This window comes from Cladosporium halotolerans (genome assembly GCF_011745625.1).
Source record: "Cladosporium halotolerans strain TM138-S3 chromosome Unknown Sca41, whole genome shotgun sequence".
NCBI lineage: Eukaryota > Fungi > Ascomycota > Dothideomycetes > Cladosporiales > Cladosporiaceae > Cladosporium > Cladosporium halotolerans.
In genome coordinates this window covers 66609-90827 of record NW_027191492.1, presented here as the reverse complement: position 1 = coordinate 90827, position 24219 = coordinate 66609, and the positions used below count along the sequence as shown (strand labels likewise).

Genomic DNA, 24219 nt, shown 5'->3' with positions numbered 1-24219 from the left:
GGCTCAAGCCCCGTTGCAGTCCTAGGATTGCTTCATTTCGCTGATGTCAGGAGCGCTACTTGGCGACAGACTCAAGACCCTTTTCTAGAAGCAAGTGGGTCCCGCAGGATGGTTTGAAGTGGACTTATCGTATTGGTGCAACTTGCAGCTCAGTCGTCAACAGGGAATGTCAGTCCTCGCTATATATACAGGTGGAGCACCAGCCAAGGAACTCAGTCTACCGTGTTGTGGCTCGAGGTCCTCCCTATCAGCCAATCAGCGTTGCTAGCTATAAAGTATCCTCCGCGATGCCAAGGTAAACCGTATGGCGCCATCCAAGGTGTTGTTGTTGTCATCCTTATAATTCGGCTGCGTCACTGTCCACCATGCCTAGGACACAGATTTATCTTCGAAAACACGATCACATCGTGGTTTTCCCATAAACACGCACATGCGCCTCGCAAATAAACTTTTGATCTCGTCGCAATATTCAAAGCACCTGTAGCTCGCAAGGTCATTTCACCCCGAGTCCCGGAACGATGCCTTCCACAATCCACATCGTCCGGCACGCCGAGGCAGCCCACAACGTATCGAAAGACTTCTCCCACCGCGATCCGCCCCTCACTTCCCTCGGCTTCACCCAAGCAGCCACTCTCTCCCAGACAGTCCCAAACCCCTCCAACATCGCCGTGATGATCACCTCGCCCCTCCGTCGCGCAATTCAAACCACGCTCTCCGGCTTCGGAATGATCCTGGACGAACGCTACTACTCGTCGGAATCTGGCAAGGGCGTGGCGAACGGCGCTAAATTACTTTTAGACCCCGAGCTGCAGGAGCGCAGCGCTGAGCCATGCGATACTGGATCTTCTGCCGCGGAGCTAGAAGCGGAGTTTCCAGGTCTGGACTTCCGTGCGCTGGGACAGGTGTGGCCGGCGAAGACTGGTGGATTCGCGGCGGACGACGCAGCTGTGTCAGCGCGCGCGGGGAGGGTGAGAGGATCTTTGAGGAAGGTGCTGGATGGCATTGAAGACGGAGGGGGGGAGAGAAGGAATGTGATCGTCGTTACTCACGGGGTGTTCATGAAGTTTCTTACTGGGGATCAGGAGATTGATCTGCCGAAGGCTGGATTCAGGAGTTTTGAGTTGCAGGCGAAGGAGGATGGGACTAATGAGCTCGTGCTCAACGCCAACGGCAACTCTCAATGAGGATGATCATGATATGTTGATCGATGGCAGCAAGATTGAGTTGGAAAAGCTGAGCCAGAAAATGAGGTTATTTTATTTTGTATCTCGACTTTAGGACTCATCCCTCCATTATCTCTCTAGGAGGTGCATCATATCCAGCGGCAGCATTCCCAATGAAGTCTGCCGTCGCCATCTCAGCAGACATTACCCACCACCACCGCAATCACTCCACCCACTGTCGTCAACAAAACTCCCGCATCTCCCGACTCTCGCTCCACGACCCATCGAGCCAGAATTTGATCATACTAGAGCAAGGCTCACAGCCTTCGCCTTTATGTTTGCGCTCCACAGCAAAGAACAAGTCTCCAAAAGTAGCTTTGCCATGCTCAACGTCGAGTTTCGCTTCCGACCTCGTTTCCGCAAAGCAGCCACAATGCCAGCCAACATTGATATCTGTCAACGGCTGGTCGACAACAATCAAGCGCCTGAAGCTGCTCGATTGCTGTAATTGCCGAAATCTCTTCTGATCGACGGAGAAGCGCACGAAAAGTCTCCGCTCAGCGTCCGAGGGGTAAAAGAAAGCCAGAGGCTCGATAGTGTCGACAGGGTAAGCGATGTCACCGCCTGCATCAGATTTGGACAAAATGCTCTCATCGATAGCGCCGAGGCGGATGTAAGTGTTCATTTGTCGTCGAAGAGCGGGCGAAGATCCTATGGCGTTTCTAAGATTCCGACATACTGCCTTTGCTCGGAGGAGTTGAAGAGGTGCAAGATAATTTAGGATGTGTTCGAGAAGCTCTGTGGTATTGAACGTGGCGGTCATGGCGCGGCATTCCGAAGGTAGGGCGTAGAGAGATTCCGTGACTGCATAGTTCTTGTCTGTGCTCTGTGACGGGCTTCGGTCTGCGATATCGTCACATGATGCTGCAAGGCCGTTGGTGTTGTTTGACGCGCCTACAGGCCCGTTCATTGTGCTGTGTCATTGTTTAGAATTGCTAAGGATCGCTTGCCGCAAGATTGAGCTGGGACGGACCGAATACATCTGAAGCGTGGAGCGTCATGTTCGCGCTAGCGAGTCGCAAAGCTTGGCGCTCGATGATGGACTTCACTTCTGGGGCAGCATGCTATCCGATGCTGGAAGACTGCAGAATGCTTTTGATGATGCGCGAAAGTGATCAGATAAAAATTTCGATTCATTACAATACCTCATCCGCCCAGCGGTAGAGGCTTCGGGGCGTCGGTCCTCAGCCACTCGCCATTGAAGGCGTTGACAAGCCAGTCGCTCAACTCTGCAATGAAGTCAGCTTTGTCATCTCTAATCTGAAAGCGTATTGAGCCACTTACTCTCGTATACAATGCGGTTCGCGTTGTGGAAATAGATACTGTGATCGCTGTCCGGGAACACGTGCACATCATAATTCTTCACACCTGCCTGATCCAGCTTGTCCAGCAGCTGGAGGGTATTCTGGAAATGCACATTATCGTCGCTGTAACCATGCATGACGAGGAACTTGACGTTCTGGCTGAGAGCAGTCATGTTGTTGATGGTGGCGTTGTTGTAGCCATCAGGGTTGCGCTGGGGCGTATGCATGTACCTCTCGGTGTAAACGGAGTCGTAGAAGCGCCAGTCGGTGACTGGTGCGACGGCCATGCCGTACTTGAAGGTCTGGCCAGCGTCCATCTCGAGGGTCTTCAGCGTCATGAAACCACCGTAGGACCAGCCCCAGATGGCGATCTTCTCTGCGTCCACGTACTTCTTCGCTGCAAATTCTTTGGCGACGGCGATCTGGTCTTTGGCTTCCCAGTATCCAAGATTGCCGCGGATGATGCATCGGTGCGCACGGCCTAGGTAGCCGGTGCCGCGGCCATCAACTGTGACGACAACGTAGCCAAGGGTAGAGGCAACGTAGGACTGGAAGTTGATCATGAAACGGCGGTCGACCTCCTGGAAGCCCGGGCCGTTGTAGAGGTAGAACAAGACAGGATACTTCTTCTTGCCGCTGGGGTCAAAGTGCGGAGGACGGCGCTCAACGACATTCAGGTCAAAGCCATCGACGTTGACGGTATAGTAGAGTTCGATCGGGAGCTCCGTCTTACTCGCCAACTCAGCGAGCATTTTGTTCTCCTCCAAAGTAATGTCGGTCAGATCGCGTCGCTCGCCTGGAGCCGAAACGATCTTCTGCCAAGGGATGTCGGGGCCCTTGTAGGTGAGCAGCATGAAGCCAGCCCGGTCTGAGAAGCTGACATCGTAGTAGCCGATGACATTCTGCTCAGTGACGTCTTTGATGCTGGAAGGCCCGACGTTGAGGTCAACGCTGTAAAGGTGGCGCTCCGTGCTATCGGCTTTGGTGGCAATGAAGTAGACGAGATTCCAGTCAAGATCGATTGCCGCCGGAGCCTTGACAACCTCCCAATTGCCCTCAGTCAACATCCTTGGCTCTGGGTTATCGAGTGGAGCAAAGTAAGCAAGATGATCGTAGCCGTTGTGAATAACTGTATCAATGTACCCGTCATGCCTGCGGAGATAGTCCTTCTTGCGGCCTTCCATGTCGTTCACATTGTTCGGCACAAAGGTCGTGGTCTCCGAGATCTCAAACCAGCCACCATCAAGCTGTTGAACATCGCGCTCGCGGACCGTCTTGCCAGTCCTGGCGGCAGCATCGATCAGGATGAACTTCAAGACATCACTTTCGCGGTTGGTGGATCGTACGAGCAGCTTTCCGGTCTTGCCTGCCCAAAGAACCTCGGTGATGAGACGGTCGTCGTCCTCAAAGTCGTCGTCAATCGGAACTTCGAAGACCTCGCCTCTATTAACGTCGTAGATCTGCAGAGTCACAACGCTCATGGGAGCTCCGGCCTTGGGATATTTGATGAGACTGGTCTCGGGATATCTCTCTTCGCCAGGTCTAGGCTGCTTGCCTGACGGGCGGGAGAAGAAGTACTGAACCGGGAATGTGGGTACCCGACTCTCGTCAGTCCGGAGGAACGCGACGTACTTTCCATCCCCAGACCACCAAGTCGCACTGGAACCCGCGAAGACCTCTTCTTCGTAGACCCAGTCAGGGACACCGTAGAAGAGGTTAGCTCCACCATCTTCTGTAATGGACTGCACGACATCCGAATCCAAGTGTCGGATAAACATGTTGTTGTCCCGGGTAAACACAACAGCATCACCATTGGGCGACCAACTCGCCGTTTGCACGCGTCCGTCGACATTACCCGGGTCCAGAGCTTCGCCTTCCTGTGTCTCAACATCAAAAATCCAGTATCTGCCGAAGCTGCTGTGTCTGTACAGCTTCTCAAAATCGCTGCGGACCAGCACTTTCGTGTGGTCGGAGTTGGGCCAGGCTTCGTTCGTACGAACTTCAGACTGGCCAACCCAGAATGTGCCTTGCTTCATGAGCGTCTTGCTGTGCGCCTTTTGAACATCGAAGCTCTCTCCTCGGAACCTGACATCTTCCACGACCAGGTAATCCCTCCCTGCCCCGCCGTCGCGCTCCAGCAGCAAGCCATCTTCACCCTCCTCGGTTCCGGCGATCCACCGAATGGCGTGGCTGATCGCATACCAGTCGCCACCCAGGACCTGATCGAGGGTGACCTTCTTTCCACTGCCGACAGTCGCCGTCGCATGCGGGTCGTGAGGTCTAGCGGAATGCGGCACGTGTCTATCCTGGCCGAGAAACAAGAACAGCGCTGCCACCCATCCGACGACACCAAGCGCAACAAGGCCATACAGCACCCTCCTCGCCTTCTTGTCCGCGGGCTTCACTGTCCGCTGCCATGCCAGCTGATCGTCCATTTCCATCTCATCTGCGGGCGGACCATCGCGGTACAAGGACTCCTTTGCGGCCTTATGCGACACATTCTCCAGGACGAGGGAGGTTGTTGACACGGTGTCGATCGATCTCCGCGGTGTTTCGTCCGGACTCGCCCCGTCTTCGTGGTAGGTCAGAGGAAGCGATTGCTCGTCGGTGAGCTCGTCGGCTTTTGCCATGGCGGGCTATCGGCGGCGTCGGAGGGCTCGTGTCAGGCAGGGCATGGAAGTACTTGCAACGTGCCAATGTATATGCAGAACCCAATGCGAAGCGTGTGACGGCAGCAGTGCAACGGAGGAGCAGGAATCAGTGTATCGAAGGTATGAGAGGGTGCAGTCGCGAGTGTTTCCGCTGACGTCCCTGAGCGGCGTGGATTGGGTTTCGGCGGCTCGGCTGGCTGGGGCTGGCGGCCGCGGAGCAACAGCCCACCGCTTCCTTTGTCTCGGTCCCTGCATGCGACGGCTTAAGGCCCACTCGCCCAGCTCTATTGACACCCAGGAACGGGTTGAGGGGCAAAGCACACGAATGCAACGCAAATGCACGGCACGTGACTCTTGAACAGTTGCGGCGACGGAAAGGACTGGCGGCAGGTTCTTCAATAGGAGTCTGTACAGCAGCATGGCCAGTCAGTGTGTACCGCTGCTAACGCATCGTGATCTGCAAGAACGCACATGTCTGTCAGGTCGCTGAGGAGACGGCGTGTGCATTGGGCTGACGACGCCGCCATCCAAGTCTGCGGGCTTGGAGCTCGGCGAGACGAGGCTGAAGCCATGTACGCATCGCAACCTCTGGCCCAGAGCGGTGAACTATCTACCTTCCCCTCCTCTCACTCTCCTCGGAAAATGGGGCTCGAAAGCTGAGCGTGGCTCCTCGTTCGGTCCAGAAGAGCGGACGTCTTGCGCTCAAGGAGGATCTGGTCATGGGAGCTCCCAGTGTCAATGCAACTTTGCTTGAGGGCGACGGCACTTACACCACAGCCCTACAATCATCTGCGTCCAATCATGCTCTGCTTGCTGACATCACGGAAAGTGCAGGCTAGGCGGCAAGTCTGGCGGGTGTTGATGATATAGCTCTTGCGACGAATGACTCGGTAATCGACGGCCAGATAATACCATTCTCCTGAGAGGACCGAGCAGCTTCTCAACGCAGACTCTGTCTGCCTACGCAGTTCCGCCCACGGTGTCACCAATATCAAGGATTGACACCGCTATCTCAGTGGATCCGGACACAAGCCATTCGGCAAACACGCATACAACGCCCACGATTACCTCTTCTGCGCTCTCGCGAGCGACACAGCCGACATTTTTGATAGCCTTGCTCGTTTTAGTGGGAGCTGTGCTGTGGTAAGCTATCAGCTGGAGATGCTGACACATTGCGCTTGTCTATGGAAGCACAATTACACTTTGCCAGAGATCAAGGAGGCGTTCGAGCTCGGTCTTGCGTCACGTATGTCCGGCAGCCCAGTCAGGACAGGAAGAGCTTTCTCCAGGTGAGTCTTAGTACATTGAGGAGGGCCGCTGGCAGTTGGTCCCTGATTGCACCGTGGACGCACTTGGGCTGCAACCAGTAATGCATGAACGGGAAATCGACATGAATCATCTACTCATAAATGGAGAGCCGCATGCACGGAAAAGTCGCGGTCTAGCGGCGGCTGTGATTAGATCTGTCAGAATGGAATGTTTTTTCGACGTCGCGTCCAACGACTTCTTCAGATGGCGGCACTGTTCGATATCCGCTCAAGAAAGCCCTGTTGCTCAATATTTCGCATACAGCAGCCAGCTCATTGTGTGTTCCAAGCATGAAGGTCAAGACAGGTGATCCTTCATATGACGAGTCTGCGAAGGCTTATGATAATCCTTATCCAGCCCGGGTGAAGACGTCGGATGTGATGGTACGAGAGAGGGAAAGCTCTGTGGAGAGGTCGGGATTTGAAGATCCACCCTCGGAGATGATGGGTTGTGCTTGGCGTTGATCGCTGAACTACAACAGCACCTTGATAGCAACTCAGACTTTTCGAGTATTCATCACTTGGCTCAGCTTTGCGTTGGATAGAAAGCCACAGGCAAATGTCACTCGCCATGCGGTACAGTACCGCCACTCTGTCCCTACTGCTTTTGCGCACTGTTGCCGTCAAAGCCAGCTACTGCTTCTATGTCGGCAAGAACCTCACCGTAGACGGCTCGGTGATGGTGGCAGGAACAGGAGAAGAAGTCTCAGGCCACTGGTTACAGCTGTTTTCTGCCCAAGATTATCCGCCCAATGCAACACTTTCTGTGGGCGTTACCGAGGATGCAGCGCTACCTGGTAAACGCATTCAGATTCCCCAAGCGCAACATACCTATCGCTACCTCTCCATGGAATACAGCGACTTTGAAGGCTTCCCTGCACCATTGACCAATGGTGGACTCAACGAGCATGGCGTTTATGTCCGTGATGTCTGGGCCCAGAATCGTGAAGAACTCGTCGCTATGACTCCCAACCCGCAGGCTGGAGTCAACTACGGCGAATTAGCTCGCATTGTGATGGAGCGCGCTCGCACCGCGCGTGAAGGTGTCGAGATAATCGGTCGACTGATGGATGAATATGGAGAGGCAACTTATGGCGGCAATACTCATCTCATCGCTGACAAAGATGAAGGTTGGGTGGTATGGGAGTTTGCGGGTGGAAAGCACCTCTGGGCCGCCGAGCGCCTCGGAGATAACGATATCAGAGTGTTGTATCCCGGCTATATCGAGGATTTTCCCGTCAATTTCGCCAATTCGTCGAACTATATGGGCGCGCCTCACCTTGTCGAATTTGCCATCCAACAAGGTTGGTGGGACCCTCAAGGAAACAGGTCGTTTAACATCTGGGAAGTCTACGGCGATACGAACAACAATGCGACTGCTCGTAATGGCGGATACAAGTACATGTCACAAGCTGAGCTCGAAGACGCCACTCGTGCAATGATCCCTCTCAATGAGAAAAAGTTGATGGAACGCCACCGCGACATCCGCATCGCAGACGATCAGTCTGGCTACGGCCAAGTCGTGTCTCTGCATGAAGGTATTGATCCGGACATGCGTCGCCTGTGGGTGGCATCTACCGGGGCTGTCGCCGCACCATTCGTACCATGGTGGCTCGGAGTGCAGTCGATCCCTCCTGAAGCCGGTCTACACCGCTATCTTTACGACCAAGCATCGAGCGAGTTTCTGAACACCGACTACCAGTACCAAGAAGCAAGCGAGTTTGTCTTTCGAATCTTCAAGCGTGTCTTGTATTATATGTGCTCAAACCCCCACGAATACCACCCCATCGTCACGGAGATGCTCGTGGGTTTCGAGAATCAGAGCTTCATTGAGATTGAAGCATGGGTCGAGCGAGGTGCTCAGGTCCTCATCGATAACGATGAACGCGATAGCGCGCGGGAGCTGCTTACGTACTACTCGCATAGCCGCTTGTACAAGGCGATGGAGATTGGCAAGACCATTGCAGCGGCCTTGGAAAGCCACGTCAAGCTGACAGGGCATTGGAAAACACCTCGCGGGGACCTCATTAACGACGGTGGAAGTGGAAATGCTACTGTGACCTGCTTGGTCGGCCTGAACCCTGATCGTCCGAAGTGGGATCAGGATTAATAGCGCTTTTGGCCAGAACTGCACCTTGAAACGCTGCGTTTGACCCGGCCGAATGTATCGTTCAGTAACTCCTTAAAGCTCACCCGCCTTCAAACTTTCCAAACGTCTCCTTCGCCACTCGCAGAATCATTTCCAGTGTCGATCGTTCTTGCGACGTGAAATCACCCACTTCCTCCGCCCTCAGGCACACGACATTACCAGAGTGCATTTTCCACGAATCGGTTCTCCTGCGTCGTCCCACCTCTTCTGGCTCCCGCAAGTAGACGTCAAAATCCGGCCGCTCGTTCAAGCGGTCTTTGCTTAACGAGATCCCTCCATTGAACCACAGTGGTCTTCCTGCGCGATCGAAATGCGCAAGTTGCTGCGAGCAAACCATCGAAAGCTCGTGCACATTCGACGTGTTTGAGGCAGGCGTTTCACTTTGCTCCACTTCTTCTGTCGCGTCTGGCTCAGTCTTCGTCAACTTACCCATGGTCCCTGCAACACCATCATGGAACACATAGTCTGAGCTGCCGCTCATCTCCCAGCTGAGCCAGAATGTCTCTTTGTCCCCATACATCATGTCGTAAACACCTTTCTTCCCCTCGCCCTTATTACCGTCCCGCTCTGGTCCGTTGAGCCTGGTGGCCAAGAGCAGCGGGATGAAATGTCGCCATTTGTCTACCACGATTACTCCAGAATCCTGCATATGGCCGCTCTCTCCCGTCCACATGCGATTTTGCCTCACATTTGCCGATATGGGAGAAGGCAAGACAGACTTGATCCAGGAGCGCTTGCTCTCAGGGAAGAGGTTTCGGTCTTTGAAGAACAGGGCTCCAGTGTCTCTGTACCCTTCGTATTGGAAAAGAGTGGCCGGATCGACGAAGAAGAAAGAGTCGGCGTCGATAAAGATCGCTTCTCGAAAAGAGCACATGAGGATCGCAAAGGCTTTTGCCGCCCATCCTGGAGAGAACATCAGTATTGCCATCCATATCAGTGTCATGCGTGGACTGACTCACCCTTCAGATGCCAGCCTTCGTCATCGATCATGAGAGTCAGGTCCCTCGTGACAACTCCAGGAAGCTCTTCAAGCTCATCCCTCATATCCTCGTCAATGTCTTCATCACCCAGATAAAGTACCTCGACCGGAAGATTGCAGCCGAGGTTTCTGAGACTAGGGATGACCGTCATCAGCAGCTTCACCTGGTCGTTGCCCGCGGTGAACACGAGACCGCGGCCACCAGTATAGAAACTGGTATGCAGAGACACATGGTCTGGATGAGACAGCATTGTCCATGGGAAGAGTCCCTTGGCTGAGAGGTTGACAAAGTGCCGGAGCTTGTCGTAAGTTCGGATGGCTTGCGCAGGTGATTGGGATGCTGCTGTCAGCTCTCGGAGCTGTGAGAAAACAACTTCGCGTTGATTCACGCTGTCTAGATTAATGTCAGATCATACATTCTCCAGCGTCTGGATGAGAGTCTGTACAGAATGACCGACCTTTGGTGCGATCCAGATGTAGATCTTCCCATATTTCAAAAGCTTCTCGAAATGCTCTGGTGCGATGAGAAAGATCACGGAGCAGCCGCTCCCCCGTCTCTGTGATAGGCGCGGGAAGTCCTTGAATGCGAAGCTCGTCCGAGAACATGGTTTCGATGCGAGGAAGAGCTTTGCTCCATCTTGTCTCGAAAGCATTGCCAGCTGAGTTCTTCTCTTTGTGTGTTCGGTCGACTTCGATCACAGGCTCTTGTGTATCAACAGTGGATATTACGTGTTCCTCTTTTACGAAGGTCTCCGCCGGGGTCTGAGGGCTCCTAGGGGCTACCTGCTGTTCTGGAGCTGGCTCTGCGCCCACTGCAGGGGGCCAGTTGCTGAAACAAATGATTGCAGTTACCAGAACAATCGCTAAACCACATCGTAACAACAGTCTCTGGTAGTATCGAGAAAATCTCATCCGGGCTGCCATGCTGAGATGGCGACGACAGCATGTTGTAAAAATTTCGAGAGGAGGAATCTCTGGAGGGCCGAGGGGCCTTCCATATTTCCTTGCGGGTCCTGTCGAATCAGTGCTCCGAGCCGAGCATGCCACGCTCCGTGTCTAGCGATTGTGCATTCCAGCGTTAGTCCCCTTCCCAGGTGAGTGGGCGCTAGTGCGTGTCACAGCCCGCATCGGTGGGATCTGTAAGCGATGCGGCTCGACCGCGTCTACGAATATAGGTTAACCCTTCGGTCAGTATCGTAGCGCAAGCGCCCACAACTTGGAAATCGCGATCTACTTTCGATGACATGGAATTTGCATGTTCAAACTAAATATTTGAAGCAGTTACAGTTAATAAACTGTTCATCATCGTCGTCGGAATGTCGGTCCGGGGTTGGCCAGCGATTCGCTAAAGCGATGTGCATGACGAATCCGGAACGGAGTGAGAGCGGGCTTGAGTCTCCGATAGACATGGGTTGGTGACGGTTTCACGACCCGGCGCGAAGAGCACGGGAATCCAAGGTAAAATATTGGCCGTGGTCATTCTGAGCTCTCGCACAATTGGTGCCATACCCGGGCTTGAAGCGACGACGCGATGGAGCGCTGCGTTATTTCATTGCATTCGATTCATCAACGGTCATGACATACCTCAAGACGACCCTCCCAACGGATTGATGACGCTAGCTCCACCGTCCACCACGACATTGCTCCCAGTCACATACGAGCTGAAACCACTGGACAAAAAACCCACGACACGAGCAACCTCCATAGGCAAGCCCGACCTCCCAAGCCCGCCCAATTTCTCCTGGCTCTGGAGCTCATGAGAAGCGACATCGGCAGCCTGACTACCAGAATCCTCTATTCCGCCAGCGCTGACACAGTTGATCCTCACGCCCGTCCCCTTCAGCGCCGGCACGCCCGCTCTAACGACGCCCAGAGCTGCGTGAGCCGCGACAGTGAAGGCAGGGCCTGATGCGCCCTCGCCTGCGCATGAGTTCGCCACAGAGCTCACCACGACAATGCTACCATAGGCGCGGTCTTTGGGCGCAGCGTTGGCATAGTTACCTTTCGGCGTGGTCTTGCGCATCGCTGCAGGTGCATATTTGAGCGCGAGGAAAGGAGCCATGCTGTTGGCCTCGAACAAAGAGTGGAGAGAAGCCGGGGTGGTGGCGACTAGAGTCTTGGGGCCAGCAACGGTGGAGCATGTCACGTAGATGTCCAGACTGAGAGTTCGAACTGTTAGTGTCGATCGAGAGCGGCGGCATGTCCTTATACTTACCGACCCCAAGCATTAAGGACGTCGTCGATCAGCCCCAGTGTAGCTTGTTCGTCTGCGAGTTTGAACGGGTAGCCGATGACTTTAGTGCTCGGATACCGCGCGTTGACCTCGTCGACCAAGCTGGTGAAGTCGTCCGTAGGCTCGGTCGAGCACGCATAGACAACGGCGGCGCCGTGGGCGGCAAGCTCATGAACCACAGCTCTCCCGATCGGCTGCGTCGCGCCCGTCACGATACAGACAAAACCGTACTAAGAGCTGGTCAGCAGCTTATTCCTTCGCCATCTAGAACCAGACCTCAATGCTCGTGGGGCCTACCAGTTTGCCATCTGGACGATAGGGCGAGAAGTGCTCGCTTTCACTTTTCTGACTGCTCATGATAGCGGCTTAGGGTAACCCTGTCGGGATATGTATTTGCCACAGATGTAGACTCGGACACACGATAGCGACACACGTACTAGGGTAAGGTCGTGAATACAAACCAACTGGAAGATGGGAGTGAGAGATCGGCCGTCATGGCCCGAATAGAGGGCCCCATACACGTGAGAAGGGACACATGGGAATGGCTGAGCATGCTTTCTTTTCGAACGCCATGTGCAGATACATTGCGGTCATGGGTAACTCATTGGCTGCAAACCGGCGCGTATCGCACGCCCTCGGAGATGGTGCACAAGGCGAGACGCGTGGAGCTGTGGGGGACGATAAGCACGCGCCGATGACAAAAGAGACGGCTCGGCTACGGTGGACTAAATCGAAGGCTTTGTCACACCGTACCAGATCGTTTCTTCACTGCGTCTCTATGACAAGCTATCGTTTGGCAGACACTCAATATCATCGTGAAGATCAACAACTCACGCAATACAAGAAGAGCTGCATGCTAAATCTTAGTCTGGCTCGAGACATCAAACAACGAGGCTAGGGCGAAATCACTTACGAATAAGCCTAACGCGATCCTTCTCCTTGCGTAGGAAGCTGGGGATCTATTGAAAATGCAATGCTACAAATAGTTGGTAGAATCACTGACATCGGTCTATCTACGATATAAATCTACTTGATCGCAGAATGCTCTGAGAAGGTCGGCCGCTGGCCATGGCTCGGCTCTGGTTCTGTGCAACCCCGAAGGCTCTCTCTGACCACAAGAGCCTCTCGCTCGATGCTCACGAGTTAGGCGTAGTTGTCGGAGCCCTTAGTGACCTTGCCGGAGGAAAGCTGCACATCCTTGACGACGACATCGGTTCCCACGTGGCTTGTCACCTTGACCCAGACCGAGTCGGTGTCAAGAGTACCGTCAAGCTCGAACATGTTGTACTTGCCCGTACGGGTAGCCTTCTTCCAGGTGCTGCCCTGGTCAGCCGAGACCTGCATGGCATCGGTACGTCGGTTCGCATTCTCGACCGTCGCTGCGAACCAGTACTTTGAAGCACCACCGTGCATGTGGATCTGCAGCGGAGCCGTCTTCGGCATCGGGCACTGGACAAACTCCCATTCGATCCCATCGACACCGCCGCCAGACATGCCATTCGTCAACTTGCTCCAGGTGTCGGGAGTCATGTCAAGGTGGTTCTTGTCGCCACCGGTCATGTTGGTCACCTACAATATTGTGAGCGATACATTCAATCGGGCTAGCAAGCGCAAATGCATATTCCTTAGGCCTTACCATGACAGTGATCTTCTTGCCTTTGTAAGAGACAGAAATGCATCCGCCGCAGTTGGCGCCCTGGTTCCAGATGTCTTCGCTGACGCAGGTCGAGCCGTCCACACCCTCGGGGAGAGTATAATCAACGAAGGAGCAAGCACCGCCCTGCCAGCAGTCCTCCTCGGTGCAGTCATCTCCATATCTGGTGCCCATACCAGTGTTCAGCGCGCGGCGGACGAGGTAGCGCTCATCAGCGGTCGTGTCCGGCAGCACAGCTGCAGAAGAAACTGAAGCCAGCGCCAGCGCCGACAGAGGAATCATAGAGCGAAGAGAAGGCATCTTTGGGATGATGAGGTGAAGAAGTGAAGCTTAACGAGCGTATAGATGGAAGCTGCCCTAGGGCTAGAGAACGAAAGACTCGAAAGTAGGAATGAGCGAGAGGCAGTTGGTATTCGAACCCTAAGGGCAACGCATAGGGCTTGTCTTTATACTGTTCTCTCGACCAGAAGTCCTCCATCCGCCTCGTAAGGCAATGTGTTAAGCTTTCCCTCCTGCTCTCTCTGAAACAGCGGTGCTCGCCCAAAAATCGGAGCACTGCGCATTCCCTTGCTTCAAAATTTCCACATGCCTTGGGTTGATGTTTCAGTTATAACGAAGAGCGAAGCTTGTCGAAGCGAAGGCCACGGCGAAAGTGCTTAGCTCTACGGATAACCGGACATGTGGGCTGAGGAGACCAGTACTGTGATACGCAGGAGAATCTAGTTCGTTCCATCAATTTTGATTTATGGAGAATGATGAATCGACAGATCGTAGCAACACGGCGCGTATGACTCGCGGTGCGGAGACAAACAGCATTCGGAAGTTGACGCCGACCAAGGGGATTGTCGTAATCTTTCGTCTTCCTCTGCGTTTCGAATACCTGGTGACGTGAAGATACAATACTCGTCAGCAGACGCGTGAGCGGCGTACTCAACTACTCAACTTGCCATGTCCGGCACCGCATGCAGCCTTACCAAGGCCGCGGCTACTTGCCTCCTGGGCGGCAATGGCCAGCCGGTCAAAGAGTACTTGGCACAGATGAGGACATCACTGGGTCCCAAGCTCGTAAAACATTGATGTAAGGAATTGATAATCTATCTTTAATCTCAAAGGAATTGCGACTACGGACATGCAGGCCATTCGCTTCCATGGTAGAGGAGACATTCGTCTGGACGAGGTCCCAATTCCGTGAGTCGCTCACGAACTCTGGCAGCACAATAGCCGTGACTCTCGTGTACTGACAGGCTATCAGAACATGTGGTCCGGATGAAGTGAGAATAAAAGTCGCGTACTGTGGAATATGCGGCACGGACCTACACGAGTATCTTGCTGGGCCAATTTTTGTGCCACCCGAAGGCACCGCTGATCCGCACACTGGAGCAAAACTTCCCGTCACGCTCGGCCACGAGTTCTGCGGCATCATAGATGAGGTTGGATCTCGAGTCGTCAATCATGAAATCGGACAGAAAGTCACGGTCAATCCGGCACTAGACGACCGGCACCACGGCCACCCGGACTGCGAACAATGTTTGATTGGTTGTCAGAATAGATGCGAGAGACTAGCCTTTTATGGAATATCCGAAGGAGGCGGCGGCTTTGCTGAATATGTTGTCGTGAAACCCGTGGCACTCATACCTCTACCGCCAAAGACGTCACTCAAGCTTGCAAGTCTTGCCGAGCCGCTCGCTGTTGCTGCACACATGGTCAGGATTTCGGGTTTTCAGCCCGGTCAGAATGTCTTGGTCTTGGGCACTGGCCCTATCGGATGCGCCCTCATCCTGCTACTGAGAGCGAAAGGTGCGAATATGATCTTCGCGAGCGAAATTGCCGAGTCAAGGGCTGCTCAAGCAAGCACATTCGGCGCTGACTTGGTGATCAATCCTCTTCACCAGGCCGCTAAACACGACAGCCCGACCGAAAATGGTACACCGGCGCAACCAAATCCAGTTCTAGAAGCAGTCCGCAAGACCATGGGCTCTGGAGCGCACGTGTCTTTCGATGCCTGTGGCCTGCAAAGTACACTTGATACTGCGATTGAGTGTACCAGGCCTGGCGGCACAATCTTCAATGTTGCTATTCACGACAAACCTCTCTGCATCAACTTAAATACCTTGGTGCTGGGAGAGAAACACCTGACAGGCGGAAATGCGTACACGCCTGCGGATTTTGCGGAAGTCATGACGCTGCTGGAAACGCATGCTGAGCAAGCTGCAAAGCTGATCACATCTTTGATACCCCTTTCACAGGCAATTGAGGGTGGATTCCATGAGCTAGTCAAGAATGCTTCTGCTCATGTCAAGATTTTGGTTCAAGCAGGAGAGAGGAACGCTGATTGAGCAAAGCAGCCACATAGATTTTCCAACATCGTTTCAGGCGTCGTTTGCCCCATCAATTGATCTTGTCAGCGCCCCAAGCGTTTACATAGAGCTTTACAAGATACTGATCTACGGCCACTCTGACAATGCCACTCGGCAGTAAGCTGAAGCCCTCGGCAGACTGTCGTTGACTAGGCAAGGTGCTTCACTTGGATTTTGCCTTAGACTCCTTCGTTCAGCTATCCTAGGACCGCCCTGCCCCAGACTGATTTCCTCGGCAGCAAGCATATACCCGCGGTTTTGTCGGCGGAGACGGATCGGCAGCTAAATGACAGAAGCTCGCAAGGTTCATTATACGATTCGTTAATGGGTCATGCCACGACATTGGCTAGAGAGTTGTTGATCGACAAGCACGCGACAGGCCTGGTATGAGTTGTCCCGAGCTTCGTATGTTAGAAATCCGCTCTTTCTTATGGCCTTTTATCTTTTGACTTAAAAGATCTGTGCTAGCGAACCTGAGCACAATCGTTTTGCCTTATTAGCAATTCTGGAAGTGCAAGCTGCTCATCATCGAAATCATGTATCCACCAAAGTTGGAAGGACAGAACCTATTATTTGGGACAACGATGTCTTGCGGTCTCGGCTTCATGCTATTTGGTACGAGGGCCTCATCACCTAAGTACCAACTCTCTGACATCCTCTAGGATATGATCAAGGCGTCTTCGGTGGCCTTCTTGCGAACCCCAATTTTCTTCTCACATTCAACGATCCCGATACTACGATCCAAGGCCAGATCGTGTCGACTTACACCGTTGGCTGCATCTTCGGCGCTCTGCTCAGTCTTGTCCTTGGCGACATACTGGGACGCCGCAAGTCTGTGACACTTGGCTGTGCATTCCTGACAGTCGGAGGTATTCTCCAAGCGACGGCCTTCACTCTTCCGCACATGATCATTGGAAGAGTCATTGGAGGCCTTGGGATCGGCGTCAACACAACAACCATTCCCATGTGGCAGAGCGAGACGTGCAAGCCTTCTCTGCGAGGAAAGTTGGTTGCTATCCAGCTGACATTCCTCGTCTTCGGCTTCGTTCTGACGAACTGGATGAACTTCGGCTTCACATATGTCGCCAACAACCCGGTCAGCTAGCGATTTCCGTTGGGCTTCCAAAGCGCCCTTGCCTTGGGCACAGCCGCTTTGCTACCAATCCTTGCAGAGTCACCCAGATGGCTGTGTCTAAAAGATCGCCAACGGGAAGCCCAGGTGGTCCTCTCGCGACTGGTTGCGAAACCAATTGATGACCCGGAAGTCAGGGACCTGCTTCACATCATGGTTACCACTATTGCAAGGGAACGCGCAGAAGGCCAGATCACATGGCGCGAGGTTTTCCGCAACGGGACTCAGCAGACTTTTCGCCGTATCATGCTCGGAGCAGGTACAAGCTTCATGCAACAAATGGGTGGAGGTGAGAGGGTTCACCTGTCTTTAAGAGGTCATCATTACCTTGCTGATACAGTTCGACAGTCAACGTCGTAGCCTACTACCTGCCTGTTGTGCTCGAGCGCTCCTTTGGCTTCAGTCCTCGGGTGTCTCTGATTCTGTCCGCCTGCGACTCGATGCAATGGATGTTCTGGGCAGCTATGGCGACTTTCGTCATCGAAAGAGTCGGTCGCTTCAAATTGATGCTGTTCGGCGCTGCTGGCACTTCGCTCTGCTTCGCGGTCGCCGCTGCGGGCTTAGGAGTGGGCGGAAAAGCTGCCAATGGCGTCGCTGTGGCTTTCATATTCCTATACTATTTCTTCTATGTGGGTTCGCCTGCTAATATCTCGGTGACAGTCACTGACATCGATGACTAGGGTCTCTCGTTCCTCGCTATCCCGTTTTTGTACCCCTCAGAGATTAACAGCAACCGCTCTAGGAACAGGGGAGCTTCGATCGCGATGGTCACAAACTGGCTTTGCGTGTACATTGTTGTTTCTATCACACCTGTTGGTACGACATACTCGTTCCTGCCTTCTGTGCTCATGTCACTGACGTTGATCTCAGGAATCGATTCGATCGGCTGGCGCTTTTACATCATCTTCGCTATGCTAAACCTCTCCTGGATTCCCCTCATCTGGTTCTTCTACGTTGAGACGGCCGGGCTCTCTCTCGAAGAAATTGATCGCGTATTCGAACTGAAACACGCTCCAGGTGCGAAGATGACCTACGCGGAAGCTGCAAAGCAAGCCCGAGAAGACATCGAAAGTGAGCGCTTGCAGCTTAGTGATCCCGGGTCTAAGGACAAGGAGCCGACATCTGAGTATGTGGAGCAAGTCGCGTAAGGCAACATGCAGCCAGGCTTAGGCGCCAGGTATGAAGAAGTTAGGCATGAGTAGAAAGTCATCGAAAGAATCTGGAATGCTGAGGTCGAGCGTGGGCCAGTAGCTTGGACTCGAGAAGTCAGACTGCCCGAGTATAGGATCATTTTGAGCGAGTTCCCCCAGACTTGCATCCATGGTATTTGGGCCATTTGTATCGAATTGTTGACCAACACCATCCTCGAGTGTAGGCCTCGCAGGCGCCTGGGCTCGAGATAACAGAAAGTCGAAGATGCGGATTGACCAGTGAGCCGGGTCCCAAGCGTCCCTGATCTCGTGCAGTAGCATTCGGCAATTATCCAAAGAAGCACGAGCGACTTGTGACATCAGAAGATCGGGAGTGTGTATTTGGCGATAGTAAACTATGCCTGACATGAAGAAGCCTGTAAACACTTCATGCGGAAGCTTGTTGGTCGTGTGGGTTGTAACCAGGCTCGTAGCGCAGGAAGAGATTGCTTGGGCTGCTGTCACCGCGTTTTCCAAAGGGTGGGTACCGCAGCTTCGTGACAGTGACGGTGATGAGAGTCTGTCGTGCGCGCGATCAAAATGCAACAGGATGACATGCTGGTGGTAGAGTAATTCTAGTGAGGTCGCGAAGATCTTGCTATTAGGATTCGCACTTGCACTCGAAAGCTCTGACGGAATCTGGAGTTTCCACATGCGAAGATCTCTTTGCAGATCTGACGGATTGGTTTGTACGTCTTTCGAATGAAAGCGACGTTCAGCGATAGTCCGAGCGATCATGGACAACCTAGCAACGTGAATCTGGTACAGGGCAGAATCAATGCTTTGGACTTCCGACTCAGAAGCGAAATCTTCAAGGTCCAACATTGGCATGTCGCAATGGGCGATATTGATGCGAAAGGGCCGTCCAAGAAGGGTGGCGCAGTAAGCATCGCGGACTGCCAGCGTCCACCAGAGCCGTTTCACTCGACCTTTATCTTTCGTGCTGACTCCGAGCGCAGAAGCGGATCGATGTATGCCCATGGACTCGGCGATTGTGAACCCGAAATCTAACCACGAACATGCATTGTAGACACTGTTCATTTGGGGTCCGAGGAACGAGAGCATAAGCACAGTCTCTAGGAGAACAAACTTGTCTTTCTCATAGCCGATTGACCATAGCGCCTTCGCCTTCTCTTCTAGGTTGTCAGTGAGACCCTGGAAAGCAGCGAACCCTTTCAAATGCCTGAGACCTTACCGTAATAAGCTTGACGAGCCTTCGATCGTGACGTGAATGTCGTGCGATGGATAACAGCAGGATCGCAGAATGTCGCCCCGATCATGCAGATAGCGTGTAGCATAATCCATGGTAAGGTCTTGCGGTTGTACGCCTCGAGTAGCTCGGACCTATTGATGATCGAGTAGAGAGGGTAGAACCGTGTCATGAAAGCGTCAAACAGCGCCTCGAGCGTTTCTGGGTTTGGTGGCGTAAAAGCACCCTTCGCTTGGAGGTAGACAATGTCCTCCGGTGAACAATGTGGGGGATGCACCTCGCGCGACTTGTCGACGAGAGTCTTATTTTCCGCGAGCGTTGGCCGCGCATCGTAGAATCGAGCTCGGTCACCACTATGCTCCTCAAGGGCGAAGGTCAATGGTGAAGCTTCTCCGAACAAGATGATGCCGAGCCCGCCGTGATCGCGATCTTCTACAAAGTCCTCGAACATTCCAGCTAGTGACCGTCCAGGCTCACTATCAAAGTTTGTTTTGAAGCCGTCTTTTTGGATTGATGTCTGCCCAGAAGAGTTCGAAGGTGAGCGATCATCGCTATCATCGCTGTTTGGACCTGTGGAAACGATGGCTGAATCGAACGGCTCAGATCCATGCTGTCGGCGATGTCGAGCGGTGCGCAGATATTTTCCACGAAAGGATTCGATAAGTTCACAATCATTGCATCCATCCATTCGACATCTGCTGCAAGGTGTCCCTGTTGCTGCAGCATCACACTTCACCTTGCGCTTCGAGCATCTTCGGCAAGCTTTGGCTGCCCTCTGCCGCGCCACAGGAGGCATGTTGCCATCGGCTATACCACCTCACAGCTTCAAGTTGAAAACAAGATAGAATGTGTCGATGGAGCAAGTACGACTTTGGGCGCCCCGAAATCAATCATCATCCCAAGCTCTCACCCCACGGGGTCCCCAATTTTTCCCCGCCGCTGCTCACATGGCTGATCGTTTATCCCATCTACCCGCGGCTATATGCTTGGGGATCCCGCGGGAATCTATTCAGACGCAACAATGCATCTATCATGTGGCTTATGCTACGAAGTATGAGCATAGCCGAGGTGGGGCTTGCGACGGCGTCGCGTCGTTGAGGTTTGCGTAGGTAGGCAGATTCCTATTTGTATGTCTGCATTTGCGCCGAAGAAAGCGCCACCATCATAATCGCTCCTGGGGAATATTGGCGGAAATGACGGCTCAAGAATTGGATGCACTGGTTGTTGGCGCCGGCTTCGGCGGCCTCTACCAGTTGAAGAAGCTACGCGATCAAGGACTCAAGACAAAGGCAATTGACAGCGCCGGCGATGTGGGCGGAACCTGGTATTGGAACCAGTATCCCGGTGCCATGTCCGAGTAAGCTGTCTCGTGACTGTCTTAGATTTCATAGCATACTGACCGTGATGAAGCACCGAGTCATACCTCTACCGCTACTCATGGGACGAAGAGGATCTGACTACATACCCTTGGGACACACATTACGTCTATCAACCGCAAGTCCTTGGCTATCTCCAGCATGTTGCCAAACGACATGACCTGTACAAAGACATCTCGTTCGGAACAGCTTTGACCGGAGCACGATGGGATGCATCGTCTGCTCGCTGGCATGTCGAGACTTCTACCGGCATCAGGTTCACAACTCGGTATTTGATCACTGCTCTGGGTCTATTGTCGAAGCAAAACCTCCCGAACATCACTGGAATCGACAGCTTCCAGGGCGAGAAGTATCATACTGGAGCGTGGCCGGCTGACGTAGAGCTTAAAGGCAAGCGTGTCGGAGTCATTGGCAATGGGTCCACAGGCGTTCAAGTCATCACCGCAATTGCAAAAGACGTAAAGCATTTAGTGTCGTTCCAGCGCAACCCACAATACTCTGTCCCAAGTGGCCAAAGCGCAGTATCAAAGGAGTACAGGGAGCACGTCAACGAGAACTACCAGCAGATCTGGAAAGACGTCAAAGCAAGCAAATTCGGCTTCGGGTTCCACGAAACCGATCGACCAACATTCTCCGTGTCGCCCGAAGAGCGCGAACAGATCTTCGAGAAAGCCTGGAAGACGGGCGGCGGCTTCCGATTCATGTTCGAGACGTTCAACGACATAGCAGAGAACGAGGACGCCAACAATGAAGCCTCAGACTTCATCAAAAAGAAGATTAGAGCAACAGTGCACGACCAGGACAAGGCTCGCAAGCTTCTTCCGACACAACTTTACGCGAGGCGCCCGCTTTGTGATGCAGGCTACTACGAGCAGTTCAACCGCGATAATGTCGACATCGTCAGCCTGCATGAGACACCCATTGACCGCATCACGTCGAAAGGCGTCAAGACGTCAGACGGGACGGAGCACGAGCTTGACGTTCTCATTTTCGCCACTGGCTTCGATGCTGTAGACGGTAACTACACTCGACTTGCGATCGAAGGCGTCGATGGACGGACGCTGAAGGAGCATTGGTCCCACGGCCCAACTTCATATCTCGGCATCAGTGTGCCCAAATTTCCGAACATGTTCATGATCCTGGGGCCCAACGGACCTTTTTGCAACATCCCGCCGGCAATCGAGACTCATGTTGAGGTCATCAGCGACATCATTGCTACAGTGGAAGAACGCAACCAAAGACAGACCGGGAAGCCGACGGCCAACAATGGCGCGCGCCATGACAGCTTCGTCACGCCGCGAGATCAGGTGAATGGCCAGAAGAATGTGGTGATTGAGCCAACTCTTGAAGCAGAACAGGCCTGGTCCAAAGTTTGCGACCAGGAAAGTGCCACGAGCCTGTTCCGGAAGACGGACTCATGGATCTTTGGATCAAACATCCAGGGCAAAGCTCATGCTGTGATGTTCTACTTTGGAGGTCTGGGTAAATACCGTGAGCAGCTGCGAGACGTCGCTGCTGATGGTTGGAAAGGCTTCAATATCGGATGAGCATGGGAAGGGCCGTATGCTTGGCTAGACACAATTAACAGCATCTTACAACTTTGCTTTCTCCTGTGCATTGAACTCCCTTCTTTCCGGGCCACCACGGCTGCCGTCGCCTAGAAAAGCGTCGCTGTCGTCCTTGTAGTCTGTGTGGAATCTCCACTTGTCGGCGAGATGTTTTGGCAGTGTCCGATGGAAGGCCGAGCCAACATACTCCGGCAAGACTGGCAAGAACTTGAAACCACTAGCAGATATGTCAGCGTCTAATGTCCATTTCCGCGTAGATCTTGACTCACTGGCCGCTGCCTCCTCCTGCCACGAATAGATTCTTGTGGTCGGGATGGAAATCCATGATGAAGTCACCGCTCGGGGTGTCAGTGTACCAGCATACCGACAATCGATCGAATTCCCTATCGGCGAGCTCGGGTAAGATCTCTCGAAGACCTTGCCTCAACCGCTCCTCACCATCAGGCGGCGCAAAGTTGGGCCGTGCTTTCGCTGCTCGTAACGGCGGCAGCGAAATATTAGACCTGTCAACATTGGGCTCTTCAGGTGTGGGTTTCCGCGTATAGCCCCAGCCGTGCACAGCAAACTTGAGCATCTTGGTCTCCTCATGGGGAGGGAAGTTGAACCAGCCGGTCGAGAAGTTGGCGTAGATCGGCAAATTCTTGTACTTCTGCATTTCGCCTTCGGTTAGAGGCAGGTAGGCAATGACTTGTGCCGTCGATAGTGTGTTGTTGTACATGGAAGCGAGACCTGGGCTCCAGGCTCCGGCTGCAAGCACAAATTGATCGCTTTCGACGGTCGTTCCAGCTGCGGTTCGGACGGCCTTTATCTCTCCAGAGGCGTTGGTCTCGAACTTAATGGCAGTACCCGCACGTCCTGAGATGAACGAGACACCCGATTCGATGCACTCGTCTCGAAGCTGCGCAATGGCTTTCGCAGCGTCCGCCCATCCTGCCTGGGAATTGTAATAGCCGGAGAACCCAGACACAGCGAGGTCGCCGCTGAGCATAGGAAAAGCACGCTTCGCAGCGTCCGCGTTTGGTAGTCTTGTGTAGGGCAGGTCGTCTTTGCGCAACGCAGAAGTCACTCCCTCAATCCAAGCTCTCGGGGTCTTATTGTTCATAGCAGCGAGGATCGGTGCCGGACTGAAGATGTCTTTGAACTTCGGTAATTGACTCCATCTCTGGTGGGCCTCTCGTGCGATTGTCAGGTAAACATCGTCCGTGTAGTCGAAGCGGATGACTCGTGAAATGTCGACGCTGGATCCGTCCGGTACCTTACTATATCAGTAATGTAGCCGTAAAGTTTGATATTCGGTCAGTGTTACCGGGGGAACATGTCGGTCCATCACTGTAACATTCTGGTTGCCTTCTTTGGCGAGTTGGTGAGCCAAAGAAAGCCCAAAGACGCCCGCGCCGATGATCACGACCCGATTATCAGAAGCCATCGTGGCGACAGGATAGGGGGTCACTGAAAATTATTGGTTCGTAATTATCTCCAACGAGATCGGATACTGCTGGCCGGCCGGTGTTGTAGGCGAAAGATCTTGACTGAATGTCCAGGCTTTTCCCGTGCACTCCGCACGCCCTGTGACACTTAACAATCTCCGACTTTGCTCTTTCCTCCCACCATCCCTCAGTTCTCCGCTCATCAGCAGATGAACACACTGTAACCCCATACGTGTGCATGAATAGCGAGATCTCTATGAGACGTAGATAATGGCAAGAGGAGAATTTGCGAGCGGCGGCAAATTGAAATCACACGTGGATTTCCCAGGCTTCGCCACTTCAACTTGAGAAGTTCCACAGCCGGCTTTGGGTGACGACCTGTCAACGCCCGACACGGCAGCTTATACCGGCTTATCGAGGATATTGATTGCCGATAGGATGTAAGAAGTACACCGCAAG

At 53.4% G+C, this 24219-nt stretch overlaps 12 protein-coding genes across 12 annotated transcripts; 6 read left to right on the top strand and 6 right to left on the bottom strand.

The window, feature by feature from the left end:
* Positions 1–518: 518 nt before the first annotated feature.
* Positions 519–1184, top strand: WHR41_08219 (uncharacterized protein; the record flags this gene model as incomplete). Its single annotated transcript, XM_069376823.1, has 1 exon — positions 519–1184. One exon carries the CDS (start codon positions 519–521, stop codon positions 1182–1184), a length of 666 nt encoding a protein of 221 aa, XP_069226051.1.
* Positions 1185–1238: 54 nt separating this feature from the next.
* Positions 1239–5312, bottom strand: WHR41_08218 (uncharacterized protein). The gene is made up of 3 exons (XM_069376822.1): positions 2508–5312; positions 2197–2452; positions 1239–2137 (listed from the first exon to the last, which is right to left on the bottom strand). The coding sequence occupies exons 1-2, from the start codon at positions 5155–5157 to the stop codon at positions 2370–2372; spliced, it is 2733 nt and encodes a 910-aa protein (XP_069226052.1). The 5' UTR covers positions 5158–5312; the 3' UTR covers positions 1239–2137; positions 2197–2369.
* A 1732-nt stretch (positions 5313–7044) lies between these two features.
* Positions 7045–8595, top strand: WHR41_08217 (uncharacterized protein; the record flags this gene model as incomplete). The annotated part of the gene is made up of 1 exon (XM_069376821.1): positions 7045–8595. The coding sequence occupies one exon, from the start codon at positions 7045–7047 to the stop codon at positions 8593–8595; it is 1551 nt and encodes a 516-aa protein (XP_069226053.1).
* Positions 8596–8674: 79 nt separating this feature from the next.
* WHR41_08216 (uncharacterized protein) lies at positions 8675–10537 on the bottom strand (the record flags this gene model as incomplete). The annotated part of the gene is made up of 3 exons (XM_069376820.1): positions 8675–9537; positions 9594–10007; positions 10072–10537. The coding sequence occupies 3 exons, from the start codon at positions 10535–10537 to the stop codon at positions 8675–8677; spliced, it is 1743 nt and encodes a 580-aa protein (XP_069226039.1).
* A 507-nt stretch (positions 10538–11044) lies between these two features.
* On the bottom strand, positions 11045–12501 carry WHR41_08215 (uncharacterized protein). The gene is made up of 3 exons (XM_069376819.1): positions 12144–12501; positions 11829–12076; positions 11045–11772 (listed from the first exon to the last, which is right to left on the bottom strand). The coding sequence occupies exons 1-3, from the start codon at positions 12201–12203 to the stop codon at positions 11199–11201; spliced, it is 882 nt and encodes a 293-aa protein (XP_069226054.1). The 5' UTR covers positions 12204–12501; the 3' UTR covers positions 11045–11198.
* A 488-nt stretch (positions 12502–12989) lies between these two features.
* WHR41_08214 (uncharacterized protein) lies at positions 12990–13800 on the bottom strand (the record flags this gene model as incomplete). Its single annotated transcript, XM_069376818.1, has 2 exons — positions 12990–13415; positions 13483–13800. 2 exons carry the CDS (start codon positions 13798–13800, stop codon positions 12990–12992), a joined length of 744 nt encoding a protein of 247 aa, XP_069226055.1.
* An 829-nt stretch (positions 13801–14629) lies between these two features.
* On the top strand, positions 14630–15836 carry WHR41_08213 (uncharacterized protein; the record flags this gene model as incomplete). The annotated part of the gene is made up of 2 exons (XM_069376817.1): positions 14630–14688; positions 14753–15836. The coding sequence occupies 2 exons, from the start codon at positions 14630–14632 to the stop codon at positions 15834–15836; spliced, it is 1143 nt and encodes a 380-aa protein (XP_069226056.1).
* A 557-nt stretch (positions 15837–16393) lies between these two features.
* WHR41_08212 (uncharacterized protein) lies at positions 16394–16962 on the top strand (the record flags this gene model as incomplete). Its single annotated transcript, XM_069376816.1, has 2 exons — positions 16394–16472; positions 16520–16962. The coding sequence occupies 2 exons, from the start codon at positions 16394–16396 to the stop codon at positions 16960–16962; spliced, it is 522 nt and encodes a 173-aa protein (XP_069226057.1).
* A 39-nt stretch (positions 16963–17001) lies between these two features.
* On the top strand, positions 17002–18348 carry WHR41_08211 (uncharacterized protein). The gene is made up of 4 exons (XM_069376815.1): positions 17002–17278; positions 17338–17618; positions 17670–17805; positions 17860–18348. The coding sequence occupies exons 1-4, from the start codon at positions 17143–17145 to the stop codon at positions 18135–18137; spliced, it is 831 nt and encodes a 276-aa protein (XP_069226058.1). The 5' UTR covers positions 17002–17142; the 3' UTR covers positions 18138–18348.
* A 219-nt stretch (positions 18349–18567) lies between these two features.
* On the bottom strand, positions 18568–20262 carry WHR41_08210 (uncharacterized protein; the record flags this gene model as incomplete). The annotated part of the gene is made up of 3 exons (XM_069376814.1): positions 19375–20262; positions 18873–19312; positions 18568–18699 (listed from the first exon to the last, which is right to left on the bottom strand). The coding sequence occupies exons 1-3, from the start codon at positions 20183–20185 to the stop codon at positions 18568–18570; spliced, it is 1383 nt and encodes a 460-aa protein (XP_069226040.1). The 5' UTR covers positions 20186–20262.
* An 84-nt stretch (positions 20263–20346) lies between these two features.
* WHR41_08209 (uncharacterized protein) lies at positions 20347–22363 on the top strand. Its single transcript, XM_069376813.1, has 2 exons — positions 20347–20746; positions 20800–22363. The coding sequence occupies exons 1-2, from the start codon at positions 20583–20585 to the stop codon at positions 22310–22312; spliced, it is 1677 nt and encodes a 558-aa protein (XP_069226090.1). The 5' UTR covers positions 20347–20582; the 3' UTR covers positions 22313–22363.
* WHR41_08208 (uncharacterized protein) lies at positions 21764–23759 on the bottom strand (the record flags this gene model as incomplete). The annotated part of the gene is made up of 3 exons (XM_069376812.1): positions 21764–22550; positions 22603–23588; positions 23640–23759. 3 exons carry the CDS (start codon positions 23757–23759, stop codon positions 22358–22360), a joined length of 1299 nt encoding a protein of 432 aa, XP_069226089.1. The 3' UTR covers positions 21764–22357.
* Between the last annotated feature and the right edge of the window lie 460 nt (positions 23760–24219).

Bases quoted from the DNA above. Each gene is read 5' to 3' on its own strand.
- WHR41_08215 (XM_069376819.1), bottom strand. From the start codon at position 12,203: ATGAGCAGTCAGAAAAGTGAAAGCGAGCACTTCTCGCCCTATCGTCCA. The intron at 12,077-12,143 runs GTAGGCCCCACG...ACCAGCTCTTAG, and splicing joins ATCGTCCAGATGGCAAACTG to TACGGTTTTGTCTGTATCGT. The intron at 11,773-11,828 runs GTAAGTATAAGG...TCGAACTCTCAG, and splicing joins GTCCTTAATGCTTGGGGTCG to TCTGGACATCTACGTGACAT.
- WHR41_08218 (XM_069376822.1), bottom strand. From the start codon at position 5,157: ATGGCAAAAGCCGACGAGCTCACCGACGAGCAATCGCTTCCTCTGACC. The intron at 2,453-2,507 runs GTAAGTGGCTCA...ACTTCATTGCAG, and splicing joins GAACCGCATTGTATACGAGA to AGTTGAGCGACTGGCTTGTC.
- WHR41_08209 (XM_069376813.1), top strand. From the start codon at position 20,583: ATGACGGCTCAAGAATTGGATGCACTGGTTGTTGGCGCCGGCTTCGGC. The intron at 20,747-20,799 runs GTAAGCTGTCTC...ACCGTGATGAAG, and splicing joins TATCCCGGTGCCATGTCCGA to CACCGAGTCATACCTCTACC.
- WHR41_08211 (XM_069376815.1), top strand. From the start codon at position 17,143: ATGGTTACCACTATTGCAAGGGAACGCGCAGAAGGCCAGATCACATGG. The intron at 17,619-17,669 runs GTGGGTTCGCCT...ATCGATGACTAG, and splicing joins TCCTATACTATTTCTTCTAT to GGTCTCTCGTTCCTCGCTAT. The intron at 17,806-17,859 runs GTACGACATACT...CGTTGATCTCAG, and splicing joins TGTTTCTATCACACCTGTTG to GAATCGATTCGATCGGCTGG.